General features: G+C 50.9%; 1 protein-coding gene across 1 annotated transcript in view; it reads right to left on the bottom strand.

The window, feature by feature from the left end:
• Positions 1 to 27,867, bottom strand: part of ITIH5 (inter-alpha-trypsin inhibitor heavy chain 5) — a 62,914-nt gene that overhangs the window by 17,640 nt on the left and 17,407 nt on the right. Inside the window, exons 6-7 of the mRNA XM_074942678.1 lie at positions 23,292 to 23,461; positions 20,208 to 20,324 (exon numbers count right to left, since the gene is read on the bottom strand). Coding sequence (XP_074798779.1) covers positions 20,208 to 20,324; positions 23,292 to 23,461 — 287 coding nt within the window. The remainder of the gene's footprint in view (positions 1 to 20,207; positions 20,325 to 23,291; positions 23,462 to 27,867) is intronic.

Genomic DNA, 27,867 nt, shown 5'->3' with positions numbered 1-27,867 from the left:
TGGAAGAGAGAGAGCGCATGGCAAATATCTCTCCCTTTTATCATGTCCTTTCTTCCCTCTTGGCTTTGCCCTCCCCCCCGCCACTTCAGAGTCAGGTGAGCGTTAGCTCATTGTAGTCCTGAACTGTCCAACAGAAGGGGGGTCACTCACTTGAGAGTCCAACAGATCCTTTGTTGCTGCCTAGGCCAGTGTCCTTTGCTCCTGTGAGGCTGGGCTGGGTTGTCCCATACATGCCCTGATGAGGTGTGAACTGCCCCTCTGCTCCCGAAGAGTTTTGCCTGGGCTTGTTTTAAGCCATGAGGACACATTTTCAGCCTCATAATTATACACATGAAATTACAACCTATAACAACAATGCTCGGTGCATCATGAGCCTTCCGAAGACACCCGACATGACAAACTTTGCATTGGATACCACACAAGCATATTATAAGGATGAACATGGGGGTGCAGGGTGTTCACCCAAGATACAGAGTGTCACACCAGCATAGGCAGGAGAAAGAGAAAGGAATAGAAACCGGGCCTATGGCTTAGGGATGAATTTCCAAGTCCTATCATAGGTAGCTCTGTTTAAGGGTGCCCAACCCTTCCCATTATCAGATCTTATTTTCAGTTGCTTATAACTTTGCTAAACAGTAATTTTTGGGGCTGAAATTTTCCAAGCTGGGTGTCTGCCTCCAAATGAAATCTCTTGGAAATTTTCAGCTAAACCAATTCAGCCATTTCCAAGAACAAGGCTAGAGAAACAGATTTAGTTTTGCCCCTGTTAAACAATTCTGGTGACCTTTCCTTTGAGCAGCTCTCATGCCACCAGGCTTTGGAGCAGGGACTGGGCAGGAGGGTAGCTTTTTGTGTCAGGATGTGCCTTTCGCCATCCTTGTGAAAATCTGCCCAAATTTGGCTTAAATATAAACCGAGAACGAGACTGGGGTTGGGCACCAGAATTGAGAGGAGGGCACCTATCTCTTCTATGCTCTCACTGCCCCGCATTTATGCCCATGCAGTGAGGAGGACTAGGAAGCTGCCTGATTTCAATGCAGAGGAGCAAGAGCCAGACCTGGGGGAGCGAAGAGAGTTGTTTGGGTTAAGGAGCTGCGAGGAGGCTGGGGCAGCAAGGAGACTGTGACTGGGACAAGTAGGATGGGGGCAAGGAAGAGAGTGGGGAAAGGAAGACAGATCTGAAAAAGAGCCAAATTCAAGTTGGAAAAGAGGGACTAATAGGGGAAAAAAAGACTATATCATAACGGCCACACACAAGGCATAATGTATCATCATTAAAGACCGTATTACAGTCAATATACACAAAGGGGGCTGAATTAAGGTTACGCTGGCACCTGTAATTCTACCATTTTCTACCTTTTGAATGCTTGACTTTGCAACCTTAATAATGTTCTTTTAATGTAAAGGTGTGTGTGTAACATACTTCAGTTTGGTCTGAGTCCAGACATGAGCAAAGGGTTAAGGAGGGGTGTTCTTATTTAGTGGTTCCCTCTACCCATGGGTTTACTTCAGCTCCAGTATAAACTAAAGGCCCGATCCTGCACAATACTGGGCACTCTCATCTCACACTGAAGCTGATGGGAACAGAAAAGGCTCTGCACATGGCAGGGCAGCGCTGGAATGAATTGCCCTGATTGTTCTATATATTTGCATGGCTCCTTTTGTCTTTGAGACCAGGCTGCTTTGTCATGGCAGCTGAGGAGGGCAAAGCACCCCCCGTCACGGACATGAAACTCTATCCTGATGAAATTGCAACATGTGCATTGCAATCCATGTTCCTCTCCCCTGTGTGGGCTACAGCAGTGGTTCTCAACCAGCAGTCCGGGGCCCTCTGATGGGCTGCGAGCAGGTTTCAGGGGGTCCACCAAGCAGGTACAGTATTAGACTCGTGGGGCCCAGGGCAGAAAGCCAAAGCCCCATCACATGGGGCTGAAGCCTGGGGCCCTGAGCCCCGCCACCCAAGGCTGAAGCCGAAGCCTGAGCAATGTAGCTTTGTGGCGGCCCCTGTGGCATGGGGTCCTCCAGGCAATTGCCCTGCTTGCTACCCCCTAACGCCAGCCCTGGCTTTTACATGCAGAAAACCAATTATTGTGGCACAGCTGGGCTGTGGAGTTTTTATAGCATGTTGGGGGGGCCTCAGAAAGAAACAGGTTGAGACCCCCTGGGCTCTGGGAAAGGCATGTCCTTGGGAGCCCTAAGACTTTCCTTACACGGGGTGTATACAAGTCAGGAGCTGTCAAGGGGCCACAGCTTTTATCAAGGGAAACTGGTCAGTAAGTTTCTACTGCTGGCATCCCTCGGAGACTTTAAATACACTGCACCAAAAGGCAAAACTCCATCGTTCCCTGCACTGACTGATGGCTGCAGTGAGAAGTGAGGGCTTCTGTAGCTACCCTGTGGCAGCCTCTGTGCTTAGGGCACACTGACAGCTTTCTGCATTTGGACCTTGTAAGGCCAAAGTCAGAATTTATCTCCAGGGAGTCAGAGGCACTGCAGTGAGATCCCAGCATTTCTCTGCACCTAATGCGGTCTGTGCCCTTCAAATGCTGCCAGTGCCCAGAATGAGTCATTCCACTGAAACGCATGTATGAGGACAGTTAACCCTTTGATTGCTGGTATTTTCCAGACTGCTAGCCAAATGGGTGGTTAGCATCACCCTGCATTTAGCCTGGTATTCTTATTTTTAACATGGGAGCACCGAGGAAGCCAGATCAAGGATCAGGGTCCTATCATGCGAGGCACTGTAGAGCTAAGTAACAAAGAAGGCTGTCTCTGCCCCAGGAGAGTGGTCTGAAGGCAATAGGTGGAGGAGACAAGGAGTGACTGGGAGGAAGAAGTAGCAATAAAATAGAGTTTAACGAAAGTCTTGTCTTGCCCCTTGAATGATATGCAGAAGTACAAATGTACAACACGGGTAAATTTTAAGGAGGGAGTTAGCCGAGGAGAAGGTTGCAGCTTCCTGAATACTATGGGGCAGGTTTCTCATTCATAGAATCATAGAATATCAGGGTTGGAAGGGACCTCAGGAGGTCATCTAGTCCAACCCCCTGCTCAAAGCAGGACCAATCCCCAACTAAATCATCCCAGCCAGGGCTTTGTCAAGCCTGATCTTAAAAACCTCAAAAGAAGGAGATTCCACCACGTCCCTAGGTAACCCATTCCAGTGCTTCACCACCCTCCTAGCGAAAAAGTTTTTCCTAATATCCAACCTAGACTTCCCCCACTGCAACTTGAGACCATTACTCCTCGTTCTGTCATCTGCCACCACTGAAAACAGTCTACCTCCATCCTCTTTGGAACCCCCTTTCAGGTAGTTGAAAGCAGCTATCAAATTCCCCTCATTCTTCTCTTCCGCAGACTAAACAATCCCAGTTCCCTCAGCCTCTCCTCGTAAGTCATGTGTTCCAGTCCCCTTAATCATTTTTGTTGCCTTCCGCTGGATGCTTTCCAATATTTTCACATCCTTCTTGTAGTGTGGGGCCCAAAACTGGACACAGTACTCCAGATGAGGCCTCACCAATGTCGAACAGAGGGCAAGGATCACGTCCCTCGATCTGCTGGCAATGCCCCTACTTATACAGCCCAAAATGCCATTGGCATCGGCATGGCAGAAAGTGAGCAAGCAGGCCACTGAGGCTGTGCAGCAGGTTAGAATCTGTGTCGCTAGTTTTGCAGCCTCTAACGAGTTAAAAGAAGTGTGTTTGTGACAGCTGCCACTGGGGCTGACACACCAGGGACTGAACAGGGAACCCCCAGAACTAACTGGATGACATCAAAGGTTGTTACAAGAAGGAGGGAGAAAAATTGTTCTCCTTAACCTCTGAGGATAGGACAAGAAGCAAGGGCCTTAAATTGCAGCAAGGGAGATTTAGGTCAGACATTAGGAAAAAATTCGTAACTGCCAGAGTAGTTAAGCACTGGAATAAATTGCCCAGGGAGGTTGTGGAATCTCCATCATTGGATATTTTAGAGCAGGTTAGACAAACACCTGTCAGAAATGGTCTAGTTATTATGTAGCCCTGCCTTGAGTGCAGGGGACTGACTAGATGATCTCTCGAGGTTCCCTCCAGTCCTACACTTCTATGAATCTCAACATCTTGAGCTGAAGAGTCAGGCTCTGTAGCTAGGAGGCTGAAATCAAGAGCCACTGTGTATTATTGGGGGCGGGGAGGATACATAACACACACTGAGCAGTGGGCTATGCTTGCATCAACATTTTTGCAAGGAATCACAGGAGGCACTCAGGCATCTTGAGCCTGGAGATGAAGGTGAGTAAACTCTCCATAGAGACAGAGGGCCACAGGGATCAGGGGAAGCAGGAATCCAGCTGCCCGTGTTGAGCAATACAGCTGAGTTGCCGCTGGCTGCTGCAGCCTCCCCACTGTTCAGTTATGGGACCACATTGGACATCTCAGAGCATGCTGATCTGGCATGAATATTAAGAAAACAGCACATGTAATGACAGGTTTCAGAGTAGCAGCCGTGTTAGTCTGTATTCACAAAAAGAAAAGGAGGACTTGTGGCACCTTAGAGACGAACAAATTTATTTGAGCATAAGCTTTCATGAGCTACAGCTCACTTGATCGGACGCATTCAGTGGAATGCATCCGATGAAGTGAGCTGTAGCTCACGAAAGCTTATGCTCGAATAAATTTGTTCGTCTCTAAGGTGCCACAAGTAATCCTTTTCTTTTAGCACATGTAATGGTGCTCCTAGAAATAAAACTTCTAATAATGATTGTATTTACATAGTGCCTTTTAGTCCAAGAGCTCAAAGCACTTTAAAAGCATTAATCAGTCACAGCAAAGTAAACTGAGGCACAGTGAGATTAACTAACTGCCTAATTAGTCACACAGCGAGTCATTGGCAGAGCTGGGAAAGGAACCTAGGAATCCCGACTGTCTAAATTTCCCATTTTTCTAGAGTGCCAACCATGCCAGCCCCACATTTTAACCACCAGGTCACACCGCTCCCTCCCAAGCAAATGGCATGTGCTTCACAGGCAGACAGAGGGTGCACACCCAGCCTCCCCTTCCTCATCTGTTCACAAGAGCATGCTGGGGTGACGCAACCCCCAGGAATGCCCGGCAGGGTCAGGAGGAAAAGCCTGATAATGTGAGAGAGAACCGTTTCATGCCTAAATGCTGACACAGACATTCCCAGATGCTGATGACACAGCGTCAGACCCTCAGGGCACCTTCTCCGAGTGGAAGGGCACTGCCGATGACATTTATACCACAATCCCTCGGTTGTTGTGCAGAGCGGGTCAAGGGGGAAACGTGGCCGTCACACATGTGAAATGAAAGTCAAGCCACTCAAAAAGGAGACAATGCTCGGTTGTTAGGCTTCCCCAGCAGCGTGGCCCACTGCAGCTCCCATTAACTCCCAGCAATTACCTCAGTGACAGGCCCGTTTCCTTAGCATGCTCACAAACTTTACCTCCTGGGCAGATATTTTAACAACTCCTACACATACACCTGAGCCGGAGCCCACAAAGTCAAGGGAAGACGTTCCATCACCTTCAATAGGCATTGGATCGGGCCCTGCTGCAAAAATTGATTAGCCTCAGCTTCACGGAAATCAGACATTTAGGGTATGTCTACACTGTAGCTAGGCACCCGTGGCTGGCCCATGCAAGCTGACTTTGGCTTGCAGGGCTTGTGCTGCGGGCTGATTCATTGCTGTGTGGACTTCAAGGTTTGGGCAGGAGCCCGAGCTCTAGGATCTTCAGGGCCTAGAGCCCAGGCTCCAACCCAAGCCATGGCATGGGCCAGCCACGGGTGTCTAATTGCTATGTACACATACCTGAGAGACCTGCTCACCCAGGAGAGGCACAATAATCACTGACCAATAGATGAATCACTCAGAGACATACACGACTCACCTGAATGAGCTAACTATGCATAACTTGGCTAAGGGGTGATTAAAGAACTGGGGGATCTGCTAACAGCCCGCAAATATCTACCAAGGAAGGAGAGGAGTTACACAGTGCGATACATGGGGATACAGCTAGGGGAGAACACTAAGAAAAGGGAGAGTTCTGGCTGTGTATCAGGAAAATCTTCCTGCCCGTGACTTGTATGAGACTGCAGAATAGCCTCCTGAGGGAAGGGATCACTTCTACCTAGTCTCAGAGTAGCAGCCGTGTTAGTCTGTATTCGCAAAAAGAAAAGGAGTACTTGTGGCACCTTAGAGACTAACCAATTTATTTGAGCATAAGCTTTCGTGAGCTACAGCTCACTTCATCGGATGCATACTGTGGAAAATACAGAAGATGTTTTTATACGCACAGACCATGAAAAAATGGGTGTTTATCACTACAAAAGGTTTTCTCTCCCCCGACCCCACTCTCCTGCTGGTAATAGCTTATCTAAAGTGATCACTCTCCTTACAATGTGTATGATAATCAAGGTGGGCCATTTCCAGCACTAATTCACCTTGATTTGAGTTTGGCTGTAACTATTCTTCACAACACAGAGCTGTCACTAAAGGATAACTGTGGTGGCCAGCCTTGCTGCCCTGAATGTGGTTCCCTACAGGTCCTACTAATAAATTGGGCATCACAGATTCACTATGTAACCTTGAGAAAGTTACTTTTTGGCCTCAGCTTCCCTATCTGCAAAGGGGGCTTGGGAGAAGGATGGTCCAGTTATTAGGGCATTAGCTGCCACCCATCTAGGATCAGTTCCCTGCTCTGTTACAGACTTCCTGTATTACCCTGTGCAAGTCACGTCACTCTGTGCCTCAGTTTCCCCTTTGAATAACAGCACTTCCCTACCTCAGAGAGGCAGTGTGAGGATAAGTATATTACAGATTGTGAGGCAGTTGGGTATTACAGGGAATGGTGGCCACAGATCCACAAAGGTTAGACAGATAATAGAACCTTACCCGCACTTACAGGGCTGTTGTGAAGATTAATTAATGTGCATAAAGTATTTTGAACATGCAAAACACTATATAAATGCTAAGTATTATATACATTAATTATCAACTCTGCAGCCAGATTAAATTTGAATAGTAAATGCTTTTGTAAATATACTCGATGCGAGAAAGTCTTGGGCAAGTTAAAGTCTCTCAGGTTTAAAGGTATCACCACTGTGTTATACTGGAGTCATACTGGAGTAGCTCCATTGAAAACAATGGAGTTCCATAGTTATAAGCCAGAGCAACACAGTGGTGAACGAAGCCCTAAATTCCTGTTCTCACTGGATTTGTTTTAAATGGAATCACTTATCTTTTAACAGGCACATCTTCCAACCCTCCTCATCACAAACAGTTTCCATGGAGCTAATAATTAAAAGGTCAATGCCAAGGGAAGAGACGTTACCCTCTGCCCTTGAGTCATTGCCTAATGTCTCTTTCCCAGTTTGTCCTCAGAAGACTCAGTCAGTCAGTCAGTCCCCAGGCCTGAAAAATATTCCAAGCACTTGATCCCTTCCCCCTACACCCCACAAGACAAATCTACGGCTGTCACAATGTCGAAAGGAGTTCGGCGGTCGAACAGATGCACTCAACTGGATTTCAACATCAATTAGCCGCTACTCGGGTCAGCGAGAATCAAATGGAGGCCAGGGAGGTTATGCTTTTTATTTCAATTATCCAACATTCGTTTTCACACGCTACATGAAGGAAACAGTCTTTTCTCACAGCATTTGACTGAATGCCACCAGCCTGGTGGTCACTACAATTTTTGGCAAGTTTTGAGAACATTGTATTTTTATGTAATCCAATGGGGAATGTGAGACAGGTCCCACTCTGTGCCCAATCCACAGAAGATTTGAGTCTGTTACAGACCAAGTAGGGCAAGCCGTGGGAACTCTTGCTTTTTTTTAGCTCTGGAAGACCTGGGTTCAAGACGCAGTGTTTTGGCCAACATGACTATTACACTTGTTTTGAGCAAACTCAGTCCTGAGCTCTAACCACCAGAGAACACTGCCTCATAGACTTTAAGGCCAGAAGGGACCATCATGATTATCTAGTCAGAGGTGAGTAAACACTGTAGACTGTGCCATAGGCTCCTGTTTCTTCTGTCCCGGGGTCGGGGGGGGCTCAACCCCTGCTCATCCTAGGCCTCACCCCCACTCCACCCCCTTCCCCAAAGCCCCACCTCTTCCTGCCCCCGCTCCGCCCCGTGCCACCTCTTCCCACCCAGTTCCACCCCCTTCCCCAAGCGCGCCCCATCCCCGCTCCTCCCCCCCCTTCCAGCGCCTCCTGCACATCGTGGAACAGCTGACTGTGGCGGGCGGGAGGCGCAGGGAGGGAGCGAGAGGAGCTGATCAGCAGGGCCACTGGCAGGCAGGAGATGCTGGGGGGCAGGAAGAAGCCGGCTGCCTGCGGGTGCTAAGCACCCGCTAATTTTTTTGGGGGGGTGCTCCAGCAACCGTTATCTGTACTACAGTGATGTCTTAGGCCCATACAGAGATTAAGTTTCTCTGGTGCTAGATATTGTACATACATCATAGACAATTCCTGCCCCACAGAGCTTATGTTCTAGATCAGTGCTCTCCAAGCTGTGGGGTGTGCCCACCTGGGGGGTGGGGAGGGAGGGAACGTTTGAGGGGACATGCAGCGGAGCCCGGGCCAGCCCCCATGAGGGGCGCGGAGGGAGCATCACCCAGCACTGCTCCAGCCCCAGCTGCAGCTCTGCTCTGCTCCCAGCCCAGCTCCGGCCCCAGCCGCAGCTCCACTCCACCCCCAGACGCAGCTCCTCTCCGCCCCCTGCTCCGCCCCTAGCCCACCTCTGCCCCCAGCCCAGCTCCACTCCGCCCCCCTGCTCCGCCCCCAGCCCAGCTCCACTCCGCCCCTGCTCTGCCCCCAGCCCTGCTCCGCCTCCAGCCGCAGCTCCACTGTGCCCCCTGCTCTGCCCCCAGCCCAGCTCCACTCCACCTCGTGCTCTGCCCCCAGCCCAGCTCCGCCTCTAGCCCAGCTCCACTCCACCCCCTGCTCCGCCCCCAGCCCAGCTCCACCTCTAGCCCCAGCTCCACTCCACCCCCTACTCCGCCCCCAGCCCAGCTCCGCCTCTAGCCCCAGCTCCACTCCGCCCCCCTGCTCCGCCCCCAGCCCAGCTCCGCCTCTAGCCCCAGCTCCACTCCGCCCCCTGCTCTGCCCCAGCCCAGCTCCGCCCCCAGCCCAGCTCCATTCCACCCCTGCTCTGCCCCCAGCCCTGCTCCGCCTCCAGCCGCAGCTCCACTGTGCCCCCTGCTCTGCCCCCAGCCCAGCTCCACTCCACCTCGTGCTCTGCCCCCAGCCCAGCTCCGCCTCTAGCCCCAGCTCCACTCCACCCCCTGCTCCGCCCCCAGCCCAGCTCCACCTCTAGCCCCAGCTCCACTCCACCCCCTACTCCGCCCCCAGCCCAGCTCCGCCTCTAGCCCCAGCTCCACTCCGCCCCCCTGCTCCGCCCCAGCCCAGCTCCGCCTCTAGCCCCAGCTCCACTCCGCCCCCTGCTCTGCCCCAGCCCAGCTCCGCCTCTAGCCCCAGCTCCTCTCCGCCCCCTGCTCCGCCCCCAGCCCAGCTCCGCCTCTAGCCCCAGCTCCACTCCGCCCCCTGCTCTGCCCCAGCCCAGCTCCGCCTCTAGCCCAGCTCCACTCCACCCCCTGCTCCGCCCCAGCCCAGCTCCACCTCTAGCCCCAGCTCCTCTCCGCCCCCTGCTCCGCCCCCAGCCCAGCTCCGCCTCTAGCCCCAGCTCCACTCCGCCCCCTGCTCCGCCCCAGCCCAGCTCCGCCTCTAGCCCCAGCTCCACTCCACCCCCTGCTCCGCCCCAGCCCAGCTCCGCCTCTCGCCCCAGCTCCACTCCACCCCTGCTCCGCCCCCAGCCCAGCTCCGCCTCTAGCCCCAGCTCCACTCCGCCCCCTGCTCCGCCCCAGCCCAGCTCCGCCTCTAGCCCCAGCTCCACTCCACCCCCTGCTCCGCCCCAGCCCAGCTCCACCTCTAGCCCCAGCTCCACTCCACCCCTGCTCCGCCCCCAGCCCAGCTCCGCCTCTAGCCCCAGCTCCTCTCCGCCCCCCTGCTCCGCCCCAGCCCAGCTCCGCCTCCAGCCCCAGCTCCTCTCCGCCCCCTGCTCCACCCCTAGCCCACCTCTGCCCCCAGCCCAGCTCCACTCCGCCCCCTGCTCCGCCCCAGCCCAGGTCCGCCCCCAGCCTCAGCTCCACTCCGCCCCCTACTCCGCCCCCAGCCCAGCTCCGCCTCTAGCCCCAGCTCCACTCCGCCCCCTGCTCCGCCCCAGCCCAGCTCCGCCTCTAGCCCCAGCTCCACTCCGCCCCCTGCTCCGCCCCCAGCCCAGCTCCGCCTCTAGCCCCAGCTCCACTCCGCCCCCTGCTCCGCCCCAGCCCAGCTCCGCCTCTATCCCCAGCTCCTCTCCGCCCCCCTGCTCCGCCCCAGCCCAGCTCCGCCTCCAGCCCCAGCTCCTCTCCGCCCCCTGCTCCACCCCAGCCCACCTCTGCCCCCAGCCCAGCTCCACTGTGCCCCCTGCTCCGCCCCAGCCCAGCTCCGCCTCTATCCCCAGCTCCACTCCGCCCCCTGCTCTGCCCCCAGCCCAGCTCCGCCTCTAGCCCCAGCTCCTCTCCGCCCCCTGCTCCGCCCCAGCCCACCTCTGCCCCCAGCCCAGCTCCACTGTGCCCCCTGCTCCGCCCCAGCCCAGCTCCGCCTCTATCCCCAGCTCCACTCCGCCCCCTGCTCTGCCCCCAGCCCAGCTCCGCCTCTAGCCCCAGCTCCACTCCGCCCCCTGCTCCGCCCCAGCCCAGCTCCGCCTCTAGCCCCAGCTCCTCTCCGCCCCCTGCTCCACCCCTAGCCCACCTCTGCCCCCAGCTCAGCTCCACTGTGCCCCCTGCTCCGCCCCAGCCCAGCTCCGCCTCTATCCCCAGCTCCACTCCGTCCCAGCCCAGCTCCGCCTCTAGCCCCAGCTCCTCTCCGCCCCTGCTCCGCCCCTAGCCCACCTCTGCCCCCAGCCCAGCTCCACTGTGCCCCCTGCTCTGCCCCCAGCCCAGCTCCGCCTCTATCCCCAGCTCCTCTCCGCCCCCCTGCTCCGCCCCAGCCCAGCTCCGCCTCCAGCCCCAGCTCCTCTCCGCCCCCTGCTCCACCCCTAGCCCACCTCTGCCCCCAGCCCAGCTCCACTGTGCCCCCTGCTCCGCCCCCAGCCCAGCTCCGCCTCTATCCCCAGCTCCACTCCGCCCCCTGCTCCGCCCCAGCCCAGCTCCGCCTCTAGCCCCAGCTCCTCTCCGCCCCCTGCTCCGCCCCAGCCCAGCTCTGCCTCTAGCCCCAGCTCCACTCCGCCTCCTGCTCCGCCCCAGCCCAGCTCCGCCTGTAGCCCCAGCTCCTCTCCGCCCCCCTGCTCCACCCCAGCCCAGCTCCGCCTCTAGCCCCAGCTCCACTCCGCCCTCTGCTCCGCCCCAGCCCCGTCCCCAGCCCAGCTCCACCTCTAGGCCCAGCTCCACTCCGCCCCCTATAGAACCCAACAGAACCCAGCGCTGGTGCTCATTCCTGTGCCCTAACCACTAGATGACATTGTCCTAATTGAGGAAGGATTGCAGAATAGGCTCCAAACTGGTGGACCTGCAAACGTTAGCTGTCACTGGAGTCTTTCCTCTGTCTCCCCACCCTACCAAACATCTGCAGTTTCAATAAAAAGTCTGTCAATGCACTTACCGGCAGCAATGTACTGCATGGAATCCAGCCGGCTTTTATGAGCGCAGTAGCTGGCTGGCATATGGGACCTTACTGCCAGCCACAGAGCGAGAAACATTTTAAACAGACGTGAATGGAAAAGCAAGGACATCACCAGGAAAGATGATGTTTACTTCTTCGGCACTTTTCAAGTAATTCTAGCATGCAAATCCCACTGAGCCAGATCTGGGAACTTCGCTAGCGACGCCTGGTGCGATGCCATCACCTGTTGTCGCTCTGCCTGACGCATCGGTCCTTAGTAGACTATGTGTGGGTTTGCCTGAGTGGTAGTACATATTTCCACCCCCACTTGGAAGGGCAGGCTCCAACTGCGGCCTGTCGGTTGCCTGTCATGGCCTATTCAGAGTCAGATGTTCCATGACTAAAAACATCTTCCAGTTTGCTTGTTCCCTTACACACACTCCATGTCTCTTCTGTATCAAGCCCCAGGGATGCACCTGCAAATGTGCTGAATGTCTCCAAGCAGATTGCAATTTGGATCGTTATATCCTGCCCACATTCAGCCAATCTACAGGGACGATATTCTTTGCTGCCTACTGTAAACTTGTTATGAAGTGCTTCTGCGCTCTGTTAAACAGCTGCCACCTCCCACCCACCCCAGAGGTAGCTGCATGTGGGTGATGAGTGAAACAATTCCACGATAGCTCTAGCTAATAAGGTATTAGGCATAGTCAGAGCTCAGAAGACATGAAGATGTCTTGTGTAAGTGTACTGGGTGGCAAAGACTTTGCACAATAAAAGACTCATTTTGCAGAGAGGTCAATATCTCTTCAGTAGTACATGGGCTCATCCCATCTCATGATGTACTAACTAGAAGCTTGATCCAAAGCTCATTGGAATCTATGAAAAGACTTCCACATTGACTTCACTGGGCTTTGGGTCAGGCCCTGAGAGCATTTCAGTTTCAAAACTTGCATTATCCTTACTTCCTATGTACTCTGAGCCCGATTCAAAGAGTTAACATTGACATATAAAGCCCTCTATGGTCTGGCCTCTCCCCTTCATCAACATAACTGAGATTAGCTGGAGAGCTTTTGCCAACAGTCCTGAGAGTTGAACTTCCGGATCTTGCATTCACTTCCCTGGCTGGGCTGATTTAGCCTCAATTTTATTGGCTTCTGGTTGTTGTGGAAGACACATTAGCCCACATCTGTGAGGTTCTTGCACCTTCCTCTGAAGCATCTCATGCTGGTTACGGCCAGAGACAGGACACCGGACTAGCTGGGTTTGATCCAGTCTGGCAGATCCTATTTTTCCAATGATTCACTCATATTTTCATCTAATGAGAGTGATGGAGGTGACTCTACTGTACTCTATTCCGGAGTGGGAGGCATCTATCTTGACAGACTCTATGCTGGGCACATTGTATAAAATTTCTCTGTGTTCCTCCCGATGGTCGGGTAGACACGTTTTCTAAATCTCCAGATAAAACCAGAAAGGCTGGCAGCTGTTTACATAGTACCTTTGGAAATCACTGAAGGCTGCAATTAGGATTAGGATTTTGCTCAGTGGCTCCTTGGCAGTTTAAAGTAGGTTTTTCTGGAGAGCCGCCTCCATTCAGATTAGCACTCAAAAAGCTCACAGCCAGTTCTTCAGCAACACAGGGAATTTTTTTTGTGTGGGGCAGGGAAGGTATCAAACGGTCCTCATGGTTGCTGGCATTCAGAATCCACGCAATCAATAGAATCAACCTGAAACTACTCAAAAGGGGGCTGGGTGTCAAGGCATGGAGAGGCAGAGAAATGTTTATACAAGGTGCTCAGACTTTTCTAAGAATGTGACCGGTGACAAAAGCAAATCCACCTAAGGAGAACACTCAGCAAATCCAGTAAAACCTCGATCCCTGGGAACCTTCAACAGGGATCTCATCCTTAGCTAATTGTGACTTTCTAAAAGTTTGGCCAGAGAGCTGAACAGAAGCTTTAAAACTAAAACCACCCTGAATGGATTAGTCTGATCCTTCTGAGTCTTTTTTCCAAATGGCTGGCTATCACATTGTGTGAGATTGGGGATTCCAGCATCTTCTGTTACATGCAGGAGCATACAGCTTGCACGCATGAGCAGAGTGCCTTGAGTACTTCCAGCTAATACTTGGTCAGTGCTTGGAGAAGGATCTTTACTGGGCCAAAGCCAGAGGTCCTCACTCAGGTAAAACTTCTATTAAAGTCAGTGGAAATTTTGCCCGATGTCTTTACTCAGGGATTTGACTCGAAATTAGAAATGAAAGGTCCAAACCAGAGAAGTTTCTAGGGTCTTATTGCTTAAGAATGGGACAATAGATATGGCGGCTGCATAGTACCTCTAAGTATGATCTTGCTCACACCCCAGCATCTTGAAATAAGAACCCCACTGGGTATCCTAGTGTAAGTGTGAGCGTTCAAGGGGTGAGAAATCTTTTTCATCAATCAAAATAAAATCTGGTGAGCCAGATAAACCTGCTTTGCCAAGGAAACAGATTTAGAAATGCTGCGTGACTGGCATTATCTTAAAAACGACTGGTGTGGGGCTAGTCACATTTCAGCCCTGCCCACACTACAATTGTAACTGAGTCAGGGGATCCAGCTCTGTTGTCTCCCGGCCTGGTTACAACACACTTAGAAGTTGTAGTGTAGATGGGAACCCACCATATTCTCAGAACTAAGCTAAAATATTGGACACTTTAGGGATTATCCCAGTTATGGGGACAGGGTCAGACCCCACCAACACTACGACTTCTAACAATGTTGTATCCAGCTCAGGGGACAAAAGTGTTATAATTGGATCCCCTGATTCTGTTACAGCAGGTGTAGATGGGGCTTTCAATTCAGTCTTCACTACCACAACACCCACAGCCAGTGGAGGTAGGGGAATCAGATCATAGCGACGACATGCTGGGGTTACAAGGGAATTGCACCTAGTATGCAACCCATCCCAGCCTTGAAAAAACACCACTGTACAACTGTCTAGGTACTTTGGGGGAAAGTCTTTGCCTTCTTTTGAATCATTAAGGCTTGGTCTACACTACACAGTTAGGTCGACACAAGGCACCTAACTCTGGAAGCGTCTACATTAAAATTTCTCTCCTGGTAACGTAACTGCCCCGCTACTCTGTCTTAATAACTCCACCTCTGTGAGAGGCGTAGAGTCAATGTCGATGCTGTTAGGTTGACACAGTGTCAGTGTAGACACTGTGTTGCTTACATTAACTGTTACTGGCTTCCAGGAACCATCCCACAATGCCCCATGCTGACAGTACGCTCGATACAAGCACTGCTAGTGAGGAGGCGCACCGCCGACACAAATGTAGACCCACACGAGCAATGTAATTACTGCGGCGACTGTATGCCGATGTAACTTAGGTCGACTTAACTTTGCAGTGTCGCCATGCCCAGAGTTTTGGCCACGGCAAGAAGCAGCACATTGAACTGGACAGGCTGCCGCTGATCCCGTGTGCGAAACTTAGTGCTTCCCAGTTCTTTGCTGGAATTGCATAGACCCCATTTCCTTCAGACTCATACTTAATGCAGCTCTCCCATGCATATGTTCTATCATTTCGCCTTGCAAATGAAGGAACAAAATTATTTAGGCACTTTCCTTGCCAACATAACAACAATAGACACCTGCTAGATCTCTAGTGCGTAAAGTATTTTATAATCATATATCCTACTCTGGAATTTCTTGCCTCTCACAAATGCCCTGTCTGCCAAATGGTGTAGGGAGAGTGACACACACAGGACCAGATCGTCATCTGGTGTAAAGCATCATAGCACCACTAAAGCTGATTTACATGACATGAGGGTCTGACCCGTTTTCAAATGCTGTTAGAACCACAGCAGAAAGAAGCAATGGAGGCCTAGCTTCCCTGCTGGACTGAGACAATGGAGAAAAATGTTTCTTTCACAGAAACATTGACAAGCTGCTGGCACTAAATGGATTTGGAGCTGTATGTCCTGTCTCTTCAAAGACTGTGATACTAGTGTGACTAGTTGGCACTTAGTGAAAAGAAGAGCACAGGAGCAGAAAAAGAACGCGCACAAGTGGACCATAAGCATGAGGTCACCTGTAAGAGCTGCCCACTGTGGGTGAAATCCTGGTCCTATTGAAGTCAATGGGAGTTTGGGCCGTGATTTCAATGAGGCCAGGATTCCGCTCCCATGTAGTGCAGAGGATTTCAAAAGCCTGCTATATTATTCTGAATCACTATCTCTTGTGCAGTGTTGTTATAAATCAACCCTGTTACAGGGGTTGAGATCAATTGTTCTTCATGTCCAGCACGGTTAAGACAAGAAGCAGTCGGCTTAATCTACAGCAAAGGAGATTTAGGTTCAATATTCAGCTTTTTTTTCTGACAAAAGGAATGATTAAGTACTGGAATACATTGCCAGGCAGGTTGTGGAATCCCCATCACTGGAGGTTTTCTATGAATAAGTTAGACAAACACTTGTCAGGGATGGTCTAGGTCAGTAACACTCAGACCTCAGCGGTTCAGAAGCCAAATTAGCGATCAACATTACCCTAAAGAGACACAGTAGTGTGAATTCATTGTTTCTTTTACTATAGTACTATTCGTATTTAAACAGTATGCCAGGGAAATATTTAGTTTATATATATACATATTATTCTCACAGCAAATAAGAGTTAATAACTTAGTGCAATTTGATAACTTAATTGGTTAATAACATAGTCAAAGCATCCTGATTGGTTAATAACTTAGACTGGTTAGTAATTAGATCACACGGTGGTTTACTATCATGTGCTGCAAAGCACCGCAGGAGACTCATTAAAGAGACCCTTGCGGCTCGCAAACCACAGTCTGAGTATCACTGCTCTAGGTATATCTGGTCCTGGCACAGCACAGGTGGCTGGACCAGATGACCTATCGAGGTCCTTTCCAGCCCTACATTTGTCTGCTGCTGTAATAAAGTTTGTCTCACAGATGCCTCCCATTCTCATTTGGGATCGTCCTGACCGGCACATTCACATTCACCCTTCCTCATGGCAGCTATAGCTGCTGCTAACATGGCAAAGACACATGGGCAGCGGGTAGAAGAGGCCAGGGGAGGCTAAGCCTCCCCAAACAGCCGGCCCGCCGCCTTTGGACTGCACTGCTGCTGAAAGGGGTTCTGGCTATAGCCCTGTCTGTGGCCCCGCCCACGCTCTGCCCCGAGGCCCTGCTCTCACTCATTCTCTTCCGCACGAGGCCCCGCCCACCCTCCGCCTCTGCCCGTTCCCGCTCCGCCCGCATGGGGGCCAGGAGAGGAGGCGTGCCCAAGCGGTGAGCGGCCGGCCAACTGGCCCGCTGGCAGGCGGGCCGGGACATGAGGGAGGAGGCAAAGAGGTGCGAGCGGTGGGTGGGCCTCGAGGGAAGAGGTGGGCGGGATGGGGCTGAGCAGGGGTGGAGGCTGAGTGGGGCTTCGGGGGAGGAGGCCGCGGGAGGCAGGGCCATGGTCTGGGGATGCCCAGCCGCCCCAAATGGAGGAGTCACATGCCGCCCATGGAAAGACATCTCAGAAGAGTACTGAATGTATTTTTAGCTATCTTCTCATGGGATTCAGAAGCTGGAAATGAGGAAAGCCAGCACCATGCGACCTACCAGGTCTCGGTGCATTGCCAAACATGCCATGAACCACAGTTTGAGAACTCTGCTGTAGAAGAGCAAGAGGAAGCATTTCCCCTACTCCAACGTGCATTAGCACATGCCTCTCTTGCTAGTCTTTAGCCATTAGCCATCAATGACATTGTGTTTCCCCCCCTTTGTGGTTTTTGATGCTCCCACAAAACAGTCTATAGTGTTGAGCTAAAGACAACATTATCGAGTTGGAGAACACAAAGTCTGAGGTGGTTTAAAAATGTGCGTTATGGTAGACCCGTTCAGAGAGAGGGATTTCCTTACCATACTGGAATCACACTGTCACAGACATTGTAACAATTGTCAATTCCCCCCATCTTCTGGGAGCCACTCAGAACAGTCATTATGCGGTAATTTATTTGGCTACCAACGCTGGCACTAACTTACTTACCAGACATACACCTAGCTCACCAGTTATCCATTGGCAATTTGTCTTTGTCCATGTGTACCTGGGCAGGCCCTGTCTCTCTATTAGCTATTTTACAATAAACTTGCTTATATAATATATAATTATCCTATCTCTTCCTTTAGAAGCCACCACTTCTACGAAGTCTAACCACCTCCCCTGAAAGCTATAATCAAGTGTGACTTTTAGTACATTGAATTACCTCCCCCAAGGCTTGTATGGCAAACATGCAGCTAACTAACTGAACACAGGAGGGCAGGTTCTAAATAAAGACGTACGGGCTATTGAATGAGTACAGGCCCAACTACATATGTAGGGGAAAGTAGCTTTACTAACAGACTCCTGAAATTCTGCTGCTGTGTTGCTTGGCTGAAAAACATCAGTGCTGTCTCTTAAATTGAGTGGATAAAGCCAAAACCCATCCACCAGCCCTGCTTGCTGGAAAAGGGGGATAAAGTGTTTAGCAAGCAATGCAATGCTGAGCCAGGGGATTAAGGCACTGAATGGCCAGCCTGCCAAGAGTCGGTGTGAACTGCCCCAGTATTGTCTTGGATTGAAGGATTAACCTTTTACCACTAAAGGGTTTTATTTTTCTCCTGAGGAGGTCTAAGATTATGGGGCATTAGCATTTCTTGTTCACGCCATTATTCCAAACAGCATGGCCTGGGATTAATCCTGGGAGACCTGCTCCTAAACCCAGTCAGCTCCTTGCACTAAATAGACTCAAATCCCAGCCCCCTAGTTAGACCAGAATTTAAAACACAAATACACAGGCTGCGGGCAGGGGAGAGAAAGCTACTCCAAGTCTTCCCAGAGCATAGGGTCCATGGCGTCTTTCTGGAGTCCTCGCTGATCACCACAGAAGCAGCAAGCGGGAGCTGTTTCACCTATGAGCACTTCTCTAGTAATCAGGGCTCGGCGAGGCAGAGAGAGAAGGGGCCGTTACAGTGAAACGCTCGATTCAATGGGCCGTGACAGTCCAGTGTTACGTAGAACCATAGAGGTTTCAGGGGCACATGCTGGTACAGATCTGCCTCTTTTCAAGTGCCGCATGTAGTCAAGGCTTTGTCTAAATATCATGGTTCAAACTCTCAAGACTAGGTTTACATCTGCTAAGTTAGTGCCCGTGCTGGCAGCCAGACCCCAGAAGATGGCTCTGGGCTGTACCCAGACATCTCATCAGCAGCTGGTGGAGCTAGTAAGGGAACCTGATGGGCTGAGATGATTATATGTCGCTCACCTGTCTTAATAATATGTCCCAACCCCAAGCCACATTGGCCATGCCTCCAGCCCAGCACTGCCCCTGCAGATTCGTACCAGCTTTTGCCCTTGTGCAGATCCCACACAGCGGCATTTTAGCCTATCTGGACATGACGTGTGTCATTGCCTGATGGGGCATGGTTAAACCTGTGCTAGGTAAAGGTGCAGGCTCCCCATTTACTGGACAGGCCAGGGGGCTTTCAGCAGCATTGGCCTCTCTGGCTAATCCTTGCCTAGAAGGGGAGGAGATGAGATGAGGGGAAAGGAGACAGCTATTTGGGAGGGTTGTGGTCCTACAGATCAAGCTGTGTCATAGACTTTGCCCCATTCACCCTCTCTTTCTGGCCGTTGCTTCCACTTGGCAGTTGTGGGAGCATCACTCAGCTCTCAGAGACTGGGGTGAAATCCGGGCCCTACTGAAGTCAATAGAAGCGTTGCCATTGACTTTAGTGCAGAGATGTATTAAGATTTATTGTGGCTCTAGGCACAAAGAACATTTGGGCCCCCCACCATCTCCCTTTCCATGGGGCCCCACCCCCTGCTCCTCCCCTTCTCCCCAAGGCCCCGCCCCCTGGTCAGACTGGAAGCCGGAGTCAAGCCATGGCAAGAGCTGCCCGGTGAGCCCCAGACCCTCCACCTGCCCTGAGTGGCGCACCTCAGGGGATGGGGACATGGGCCAGGGGCTGCTCTCGGGCACCCCAGCCCCCCACCCAGGGCAGGTGGAGTGGGGCTCAGGCCAGCCCCATGTGGGAGAAGTGGGGGGCTCAGGTGAGCAGCTCAGGCCAGCTCCATAGGGCGGGGGAGCAGGGCTTGGGAAAGCCCCCCGTGGTGTCCCATTTTCCCTGTAGGAAATATGCTCACCCTACCACAGCCTAGCTCCAGGGGCAAGAGGACAAGCAGGGGGCGGGGCTACGATTCCAGCAGCGGTGATCCCCCCACTTCTATACAGGTTCCGGCGCTCCTACAGGGGCCCCAAATTGCCCAGGGCCCCTGGGCACAGGCCCCATGGGCCTGTGAGTTAATCCGCCCCTGCTTCAGTGAGGCCTGGATTTTGCTCAGGGTTTGCATGAGCCCAGCTCTGTAATGTCTCCATACTCTTCCTTCCAAATGCTGAGATGTCTCATGGGCCTCCTGGTGCCAGGGGCTTCCCATGTAATTTCCCCATAGCCCTGGTGGCCAGACTACCAGCCTAAGTGGTCGTCATGGTAACCTCACAGCAAACCACTCTGCATCGCATAGCATCACCTGGCTCACCTGTCTGAGCTTTGCTCCCACCATGGAGGCACTGCTGTCCAGCACGAACACAACGTTCTTCGGCAGCGGAGGGAGATTCTGGGGGGCGAAGTAATGCACGAAGTATCCATTCAGGATCTGAGGGAGGGGGAGAAAGTCAAGGACACATGGCAGGTCACAATAATGTCAACCACACCCATCACCAGGACACCTTTGCTGCTTGCAACTGGAGGGCACAGTCCTGCCCCCGGGGAAGTCAACAGATTTGCCATACACCTCAGTGGGAGCAGTACTGGTCCTTAATTCTCAATAGCATTTTTCGTACTGATGATGTCCCCAAATGCTGAACAGAGCTAGATGCTGCTTCATGGTGCAACGGGGAATCAGAGCAGAGGCAGAAAAGAATTAACTGGTTCTGGTTGAATGGGGAACAGAAATTTTCAGCTGAGATTTTAAAGGAGACAGTGGCATGGAGGGAGACAGGAAGGCTGTTGCAGTTGGCAGGAGTCACAAAGAGGACGCGGTAGGGCTAAAGGAAGCAGGGAATGGTGGAGATAACTAAGGGCAAGGACAGGCAGGGTTTAAAGACAAAGGCAGCTTTCGACTGGCTCCTGAACAAATGGAGTTGTCTGAGGATGGGCAGCACTGAAGGGCCAGGCAGCTCTGCCCGACAGGAGAAGCGGACGGGGCTGTGTGGGTGGTCTCCGCTGCTGGGACAAGGCTCCCTGTGTGTCTTGCTTCCCTGTTGCCACAGCTGCAGCACCCCGCAACCGGCACCCCGCAACCGCCTCTGCTGGGGAAGCTGGCAGTGACTCTGTGAGTGGGGAGCTGAAGGCTGCACCCCGGCAGTGCTGAGTCCCTTGCCAGACAGAGCCCCCCCAGAACCCCCCGCACTCCGGCCTTTCAGTGCAACTCCAGGGCGTCTGTTTCCCCTGCTGGAAAAAGCCCAGGGGAAGTGGACAGGGCTGTGCTGAAGGGACGAAGTGAGGTGGGGGCTGTGTCTGGCAGGGGCTCGGGTACTCACAGGGAGCAACCTTCCCTGCTGACCCCAGCCCTTCAGCATGCCCCATTTGCTTCCCCTGGGCAGGTGGGAGCAAGACAGGCAGGGAGCTGTTTCCTGGCAGCCAAGACCATCCAACAGCTGCGAGAGAGGAAGGCTTCTTCAACTGCCAGGTGGTGAGTACCATCCTGCCCCTGGGGGTACCAAGCACCCCTCCTGCCCTGCTTCTGGCCCCCATGAGTACCAGGCCCCCTTTCCCCTCTCCAGCTCCTGTGAGGGGGTCACACATGGGACATGAATCTCCGAAGTGGGGGCTCCGCAAAAAAAGTTTGGGAACCTCTGGTCTAGGTGAAAGAGGATGATGGCGTGGACGTGGATGCCAAGCAGAGGTGGGAGAAAGGCAGTGAGGTTGCCTCATAATAGGCGACGCAGAACCACTTGCCATAATTCATGGAGGACGTTGACAAGCTGGAAAGGGTTCAGAGAAGAGCCACGAAAATGAATAAAGGCTTAGAAACAGGCCTGGTACTGATAGACTCCAGGAAAACCATCTCTTTAGCTTAAGAAAGGGAAGGTGAAGGGGTGACTTAACAGTCTCTAAGTACCAACACGAGGAATAAATATTTAATAATGGGCTCTTCAATCTAGCCGGGAAAGGTATAACAGCATCCAACTGCTGGAAGTTGAAGCTAGACAAATTCAGATGGAAATGCGGCATACATTTTTGACAGTGAGGGTAATTAATCACTGGAACAATTTACCCAATTTATCCATCACTGGCAATATTTAAATCAAGAGTGGATGTTTTGCTAAAAGATCTGCTCTCAGAATTCTTTCGGGGCAGTTCTCTGGCCTGTGTTATGCAGGAGGTCAGACTAGATGATCACAATGGTGCCTTCTGGCCTCGGAATCTGTGAATCTCTTCAAAAATATGCATACACTGAACTTTGTCTGAAGTGCACCCGCGTGCTGAGACATTGCGCAGAGGCTGTGTGGCTGGCCACCTCCCCACTGAAGCTATCAAAATAGGACTGACGTGGGTCTTCACACAGGGGTGATTTTTCAGCCTATGTGAATAGCTGGTGCAGCTAAAAGGGATATTGTTCTTTGTGTGCCTGTTTAGAGCATCAACCATAGCTATCTGTGTTCCGTTCACGAAATCTGTCATTTGCTAATAGCTGCAGTTTGGCTCATGTGAAAAATTGCTAGGTATGTGGGTAGAGCTGCCGCGTGACTTTGATTGACTGTTTTCTTACATATAATTTTTCCATTGTCCCCTTTCATGTGAATCTTTAACGCTAAAAGATAAAGTGCATGCTTGGGCTCTGAGTTTTAGTTATCTATCATGTGGGATTTAGCTAGTTCCCTGCAGGGACCGATGTTTTTATGTAGTAGTGAGAGTTCCCTTGTGTTGCTGTTGCATATCAGTGGTGTATGAAGAACACATACTCTGTGACAAGAGAAGCCAACGTGCGGTCCAATGAGCAGTATAATGACTGCCCTCATCTTGATTATAGAGGTGTGGCTCTGGTAGACTACAAAGGCATGCAATGATCTGGAAGAAAGCTACTCAGCAAAAGATGGAGTATCACATGCAAGGGACTAGTTGCCTCCCCTGAGTCACATTCAAGATAAGGGGTGTCAGTGTTGCCAGCTCTGAGAATTGGATCAGAAGTCTCCCAAAAGCGGTTGTTTCTTAAAGGCTCAACTGCCAGAATCAGACTGCATTCGAATCTCAGCTTTCATGTCTTTTGAAAAAAGTAAGCTTCTAGCCTGTGAGCAAGGACACCCTAGAGGCTGAGAAACCAAAAGACAACAAAAGAGAGCCCAACATTTGTTATTTAAAAGATAAAATCTCATGATTTTTAAGCCAGTCTTGTGATTTTTTGGGGAAGGGGTAATTAATCATCGGTGGGGTTGGCAGTACCAGGGTGGCTGCAATCTGGTCAATGTTACACCACTTAGGTGTGGCCGTTAGGCTCCTACAAGCTGCAGAAATGACCCTCCGTTGGGTGAAATTTGTTATGGAATGTGGGCATCCAACACTGTTCAGCTACCTCTGGCATAGTCAATAGCACAAGGAAGGTCAGGCATGAGTACGGTACCTGCACATCCCCGACACTCAGCTCCCTGTTGACATCATATCGAATGATAAAATCCCCCAGAATGCCGTTGCGGGCAATCTGGGCTTGTTGTACAACACTGGGACTGAAGGTCACTTTGGCTAATGTTTTCGTCTGGCCGATCACAGTAGAAGGAGGCGGGGAGACGTCATCTGGTAGGAAAACACAACCAGTGATATTACAGCTTTTCTATTTATGTCAGACAGATTCACCATGACGTTATGAAATCAGGGAAGAGCAAAATAGCTGCACTAAAATAAGAACTACCCTTTTCCTTTGCAACTGTAACTGCATCCAGCCCTGAAACCTTATCGTAGGATGGACAGGTTTAGTTAACTTCCCGGCCCTGATGTTATTTTGGGGAGTGATCTTAAACCTGAAGGTTGGGTCTTCTCTGAGTGGCTGTTAAAGTACTCTTACTAAATTTTAAGAGAAGTCGTTTGTCCCCAGGTCCTGGGCTAAAACCCTGCTGAGTGGGGCAGTTCTTTGCTTCCCTTTCTTCCATGCAAAGGTAGCTGCATTTCAGTGAGATTGTACCAGAGTTCAGATCTGGTCTAGCAGTTCCCCAAAATTTGGGTGTGCCTACATCCATTTTTAGTACATGTTGAAAACTTGGTCAAATTCTCAGCTGATGTAAATTGGCATAGGTCCATTGATGTCAACCAGAGGTACTTATATGGCCACCATTACAATAGTATCTGAGCACTTGCAATGTTTATTCTAAACCCTTCCCCGCCCTCCCAAGGCATTATGCCCATTTTACAGATGGGAAACTGAAGCACAGAGAGACCAAGTGTCTTGCCCAGGCTCACACAGGTAGTTTGTGACAGAGCAGAGAACTGAATCTGATCTCCCAAGTCCCAGGCTAGCACTTTAACCATGGGATTGTCCTTTCTCTCTTACTGGCCGCTCCTGGAAATGGAAGCACTGAGAGACCTCGGCATGCAGGGAAAGCAGTGAACTCATCCCATGGAAGAGGAAGGTCTCCCTTAGACCACTGAGAGAGTGCCCCTATTGCTTTCCATATAATTCAGCAGCAACATGGACGGGTACCTTCATTCACCCCTTGGAGGCCAACAGGGCCTGCATGGAACAGCCAGAGGAAGCAGGAAAGGGAAGAGTATATGGAGGCAGGGAAGGGTTTCCTCTTAAGCTTCAACAGGGTCTAGGAGGAATTTCTCTGACAATCAGCTGGTGTAAATCAGCATCGCTCCATGAGATCAATAGGGCGACAATGACCGACACCAGCTGCGGATCAAGCCCTCCCTCTACACTTACAGGAATCTAATGCAGGGTTTCCAGAATCTAAAACAAACCCAGAAGCATTTCAAGACACCCAGGGGTGAAATCCTGGCCCCGGGTCACCTCCTCTTTGAAAAAGCTGCTTCCTGTCCACCTGTGCTGTTGGACCGGATTTGTGTGCTAAGGGTACATCTACACTGAACTAAAAGACCTGCGGCACGGCTGCGGCCAGCCTAGGTCAGCTGACTCAGGCTCCTGGGCTTGGGCTGTGGAGATAAAAATTGCTGCATAGACGTTCGGGCTCAGGCTGGATCCCAGGCTCTGGGACCCTTCCCCCTCGTGTCAGTTTTACAGTCCTGCAACCTGCAGGCCAGGAACCCAAGTCAGCTGACATGGGCTAGCCATGGGTGTTTAATTGCAGTGTAGACACACCCTAAGAGGACACTATGAGGCAAATGAGGAAGTGTTAAGACTATTTAACAATTAGTCTTAATGGGTTTATAAGAGAATTACCCAGAGTCGTGACTTTAACGACTGTACACTCTAGATTTAGAATCATAGCATCATAGAATATCAGGGTTGGAAGGGACCTCTGGAGGTCATCTAGTCCAACCCCCTGCCCAGAGCAGGACCAATCCCAACTAAATCATCCCAGCCAGGGCTTTGTCAAGCCTGACCTTAAAAACTTCTAAGGAAGCGGATTCCACCACCTCCCTAGGTAACGCATTCCAGTGTTTCACCACCCTCCTAGTGAAAAAGTTTTTCCTAATATCCAACCTAAACCGCCCCCACTGCAACTTGAGACCATTACTCCTGGTCCTGTCATCTGCTATCACTGCTATCATCTGCTATCACTGCTATCTCCAGCCCCAGAAGAACGCAAGAGGAGTCATAAATGAATATCTCTTCTATTGGATTTTATCTCAGTGTTGATTCCATTTTACTTATAAGGCTGCTCTGTAATGTGATGAATTGCCTAGAGTAACAAACACTCCTCAGATACAATGTACCAGATGTGCTGGGATTGACACTTCTTTTCATCCATCTTTTCTCTCTTCAAAAATCTTGGTTAACTGACAACGTGCGGGAACTGTCCAGAATTCATAACACTGTGTTAATAGAATATTTGCATTTTCTGATTTACTTGGAGAGCTTCACCTTCGCCTCCCAGGGTTTTATCAGAGTTTGAAGGGTAGGCTGATATATTTCATAGATTACACGGCCAGAAGGGACCATTGTGGTCATCTAGTCTGACCTCCTGTATAACGCAGGCCAGAGAACTTCCCTGAAATAATTCCTAGAGCAGATCTTTTAGAAAAACATCCAATCTTGATTTAAAAATGGTCAGTGATGGAGAATCTACCACAACCCAGAGTAAATTGCTCCAATGGGTAATTACTCTCACTGTTACAAATTTACACCTTATTTCCAGTCTGAATTTGTCTAGCTTTAACTTCCAGCCATTGGATCATGTTACATCTTTCTCTGCCACATTGAAGAGCCCCTTATCAAATATTTGTTCCCCATGTAAATACTTCATGGACTGTAATCAAGTCATCGTCTCTTTGTTAAGCTAAAGAAATTGAGCTCTTTGAGTCTTTCACTATAAGGAATGTCTTCTAATCCTTTAATCATTCTCATGGCTTTCCCCAGATCCCTTTCCAATTTATTTGGTGCCAGTTGTGGGCACCAGAACTGGACACAGGATTCCAGCAGTGGTCATACCAGTGCCAAATACAGAGGTGAAAACACCTCTCTTCTCCTACTTCAGTGTTAGTAAAATGCTCCAGATCACACTGGAAATGGAAGCACCCTCTTTGTCCACATCATGTATCACAGGCAGTGGCTATGCAAGCTTCCCCTATGCACTTCCCTCAAGCAGAAATTTCAGGGGGCTCTTACCTGGATACAGGTAAGTACACCACCTGGTGAATCTAGAGATATGGATTCTAGTTCCAGCCTTGTCACGAACTTCCTGTATGACTTTGGGCAAGTCAGATAGCCTCTCTGTGCCTCACTTTTCCCATCTGTTAAATGAGGATAATGACATCTAATCACTTTTGTAAAGTGCTTTGAGATCAAGAAGTGCTAGGTACAGCTTTGCAATTATCCAGCACCTTTCATCATCTCAAAGCACTTCACAAAGGTGGGTAAGTGTTATCCTCATTGTATGATCATGACGTACATTAGAGGCCTGGAAAGAGGGGTTAGGTGACTTTGCCAAGGACACCTAGAGAGTCATCAACAGGGGCAGGAATGGTGGAGGAAGTGGCTCAGACTCTGCCCAGTCAATCTTTGTCCTTTCCACTGAGAACTCCAACAAACTAGCTAGTGCCCGTCGTGATGTGGAGACTTGTCAAATAAAATGGACGTATAGCAAATACGGCCTGCTCCTTACTAGCCTGGCCTCCATTTGAACTAGAGGGGAAAATCTGAGATTATATTTAGGGGTAAATATCCAAAAGGGCTCGGCCCTCCGTTTTTATAGGTCTAATTCAGTGCTTCTCAAACTTTCATACTGCTGACCCCTTTCACATAGCAAGTCTCTGAGTGCGACCCCCCTTATAAATTAAAAACACTTTTTTTATATTTAACGTTATTATAAATGCTGGAGGCGAAGTGGGGTTTGGGGGTGGAGGCTGAAACCTCACGACCCCCTGAGGGGTCTTGACCCCCAGTTTGAGAATCTCTGGTCTAATTTGACCTGCAGAACGAATGGCTTGCCTGATTCAAGTAATTGAGCTTCCATCTGCCTGATTCATACCCACAATGAGCTAGGAATGAAGGCAAATTGTTAGATTTACCCCCAGAATTCAACTGTAGGTGCAAATCAGGATGACAAAAGCAAAACCGTCTGTGCTAAAATTGACCCCTGAACATCTGTCTTCATTTGATGTTACAGAGTGAAGTGCCCAAGCAATGAAGTTTAGAGGTGAAGCCAAATTCAAACTTGATCAGAGTTTGGGAGAGTCCAGATACAGAACTCCAGCCCAGAGCTCATCCTGAGCTTTAAAATGGGAGTGTCTAGGGAGGTGGAAGGAGAGGGGGGCAAAGCAAAACCTCCCTGCAGTTTGTGATTTTGAGCACCAGCTGCAAAATGGAAAGGAAACTGGGGTAACTACCATAGGGTCTGGTTTTACCTGGGAATGTGAGGTTATTGTACATGACCGGCAAAACATTCTCACCAAACTACTTCATAGGGAGAGAAGGGTGGCAGATGAGTAGATGGGCCCTTAGCAGGGAATTCTGGGCTCAGACGTCATGTGGAAAGTGGCTTTGTTTTGAGGTTATCTGTAAGAGCAGAAATTCCTGGCCT

This window comes from Natator depressus, chromosome 1 (assembly GCF_965152275.1).
Source record: "Natator depressus isolate rNatDep1 chromosome 1, rNatDep2.hap1, whole genome shotgun sequence".
Lineage (NCBI taxonomy): Eukaryota > Metazoa > Chordata > Testudines > Cheloniidae > Natator > Natator depressus.
Note: the sequence above shows the minus strand (reverse complement) of the source record. Positions and strands in the feature narration are given on the sequence as shown.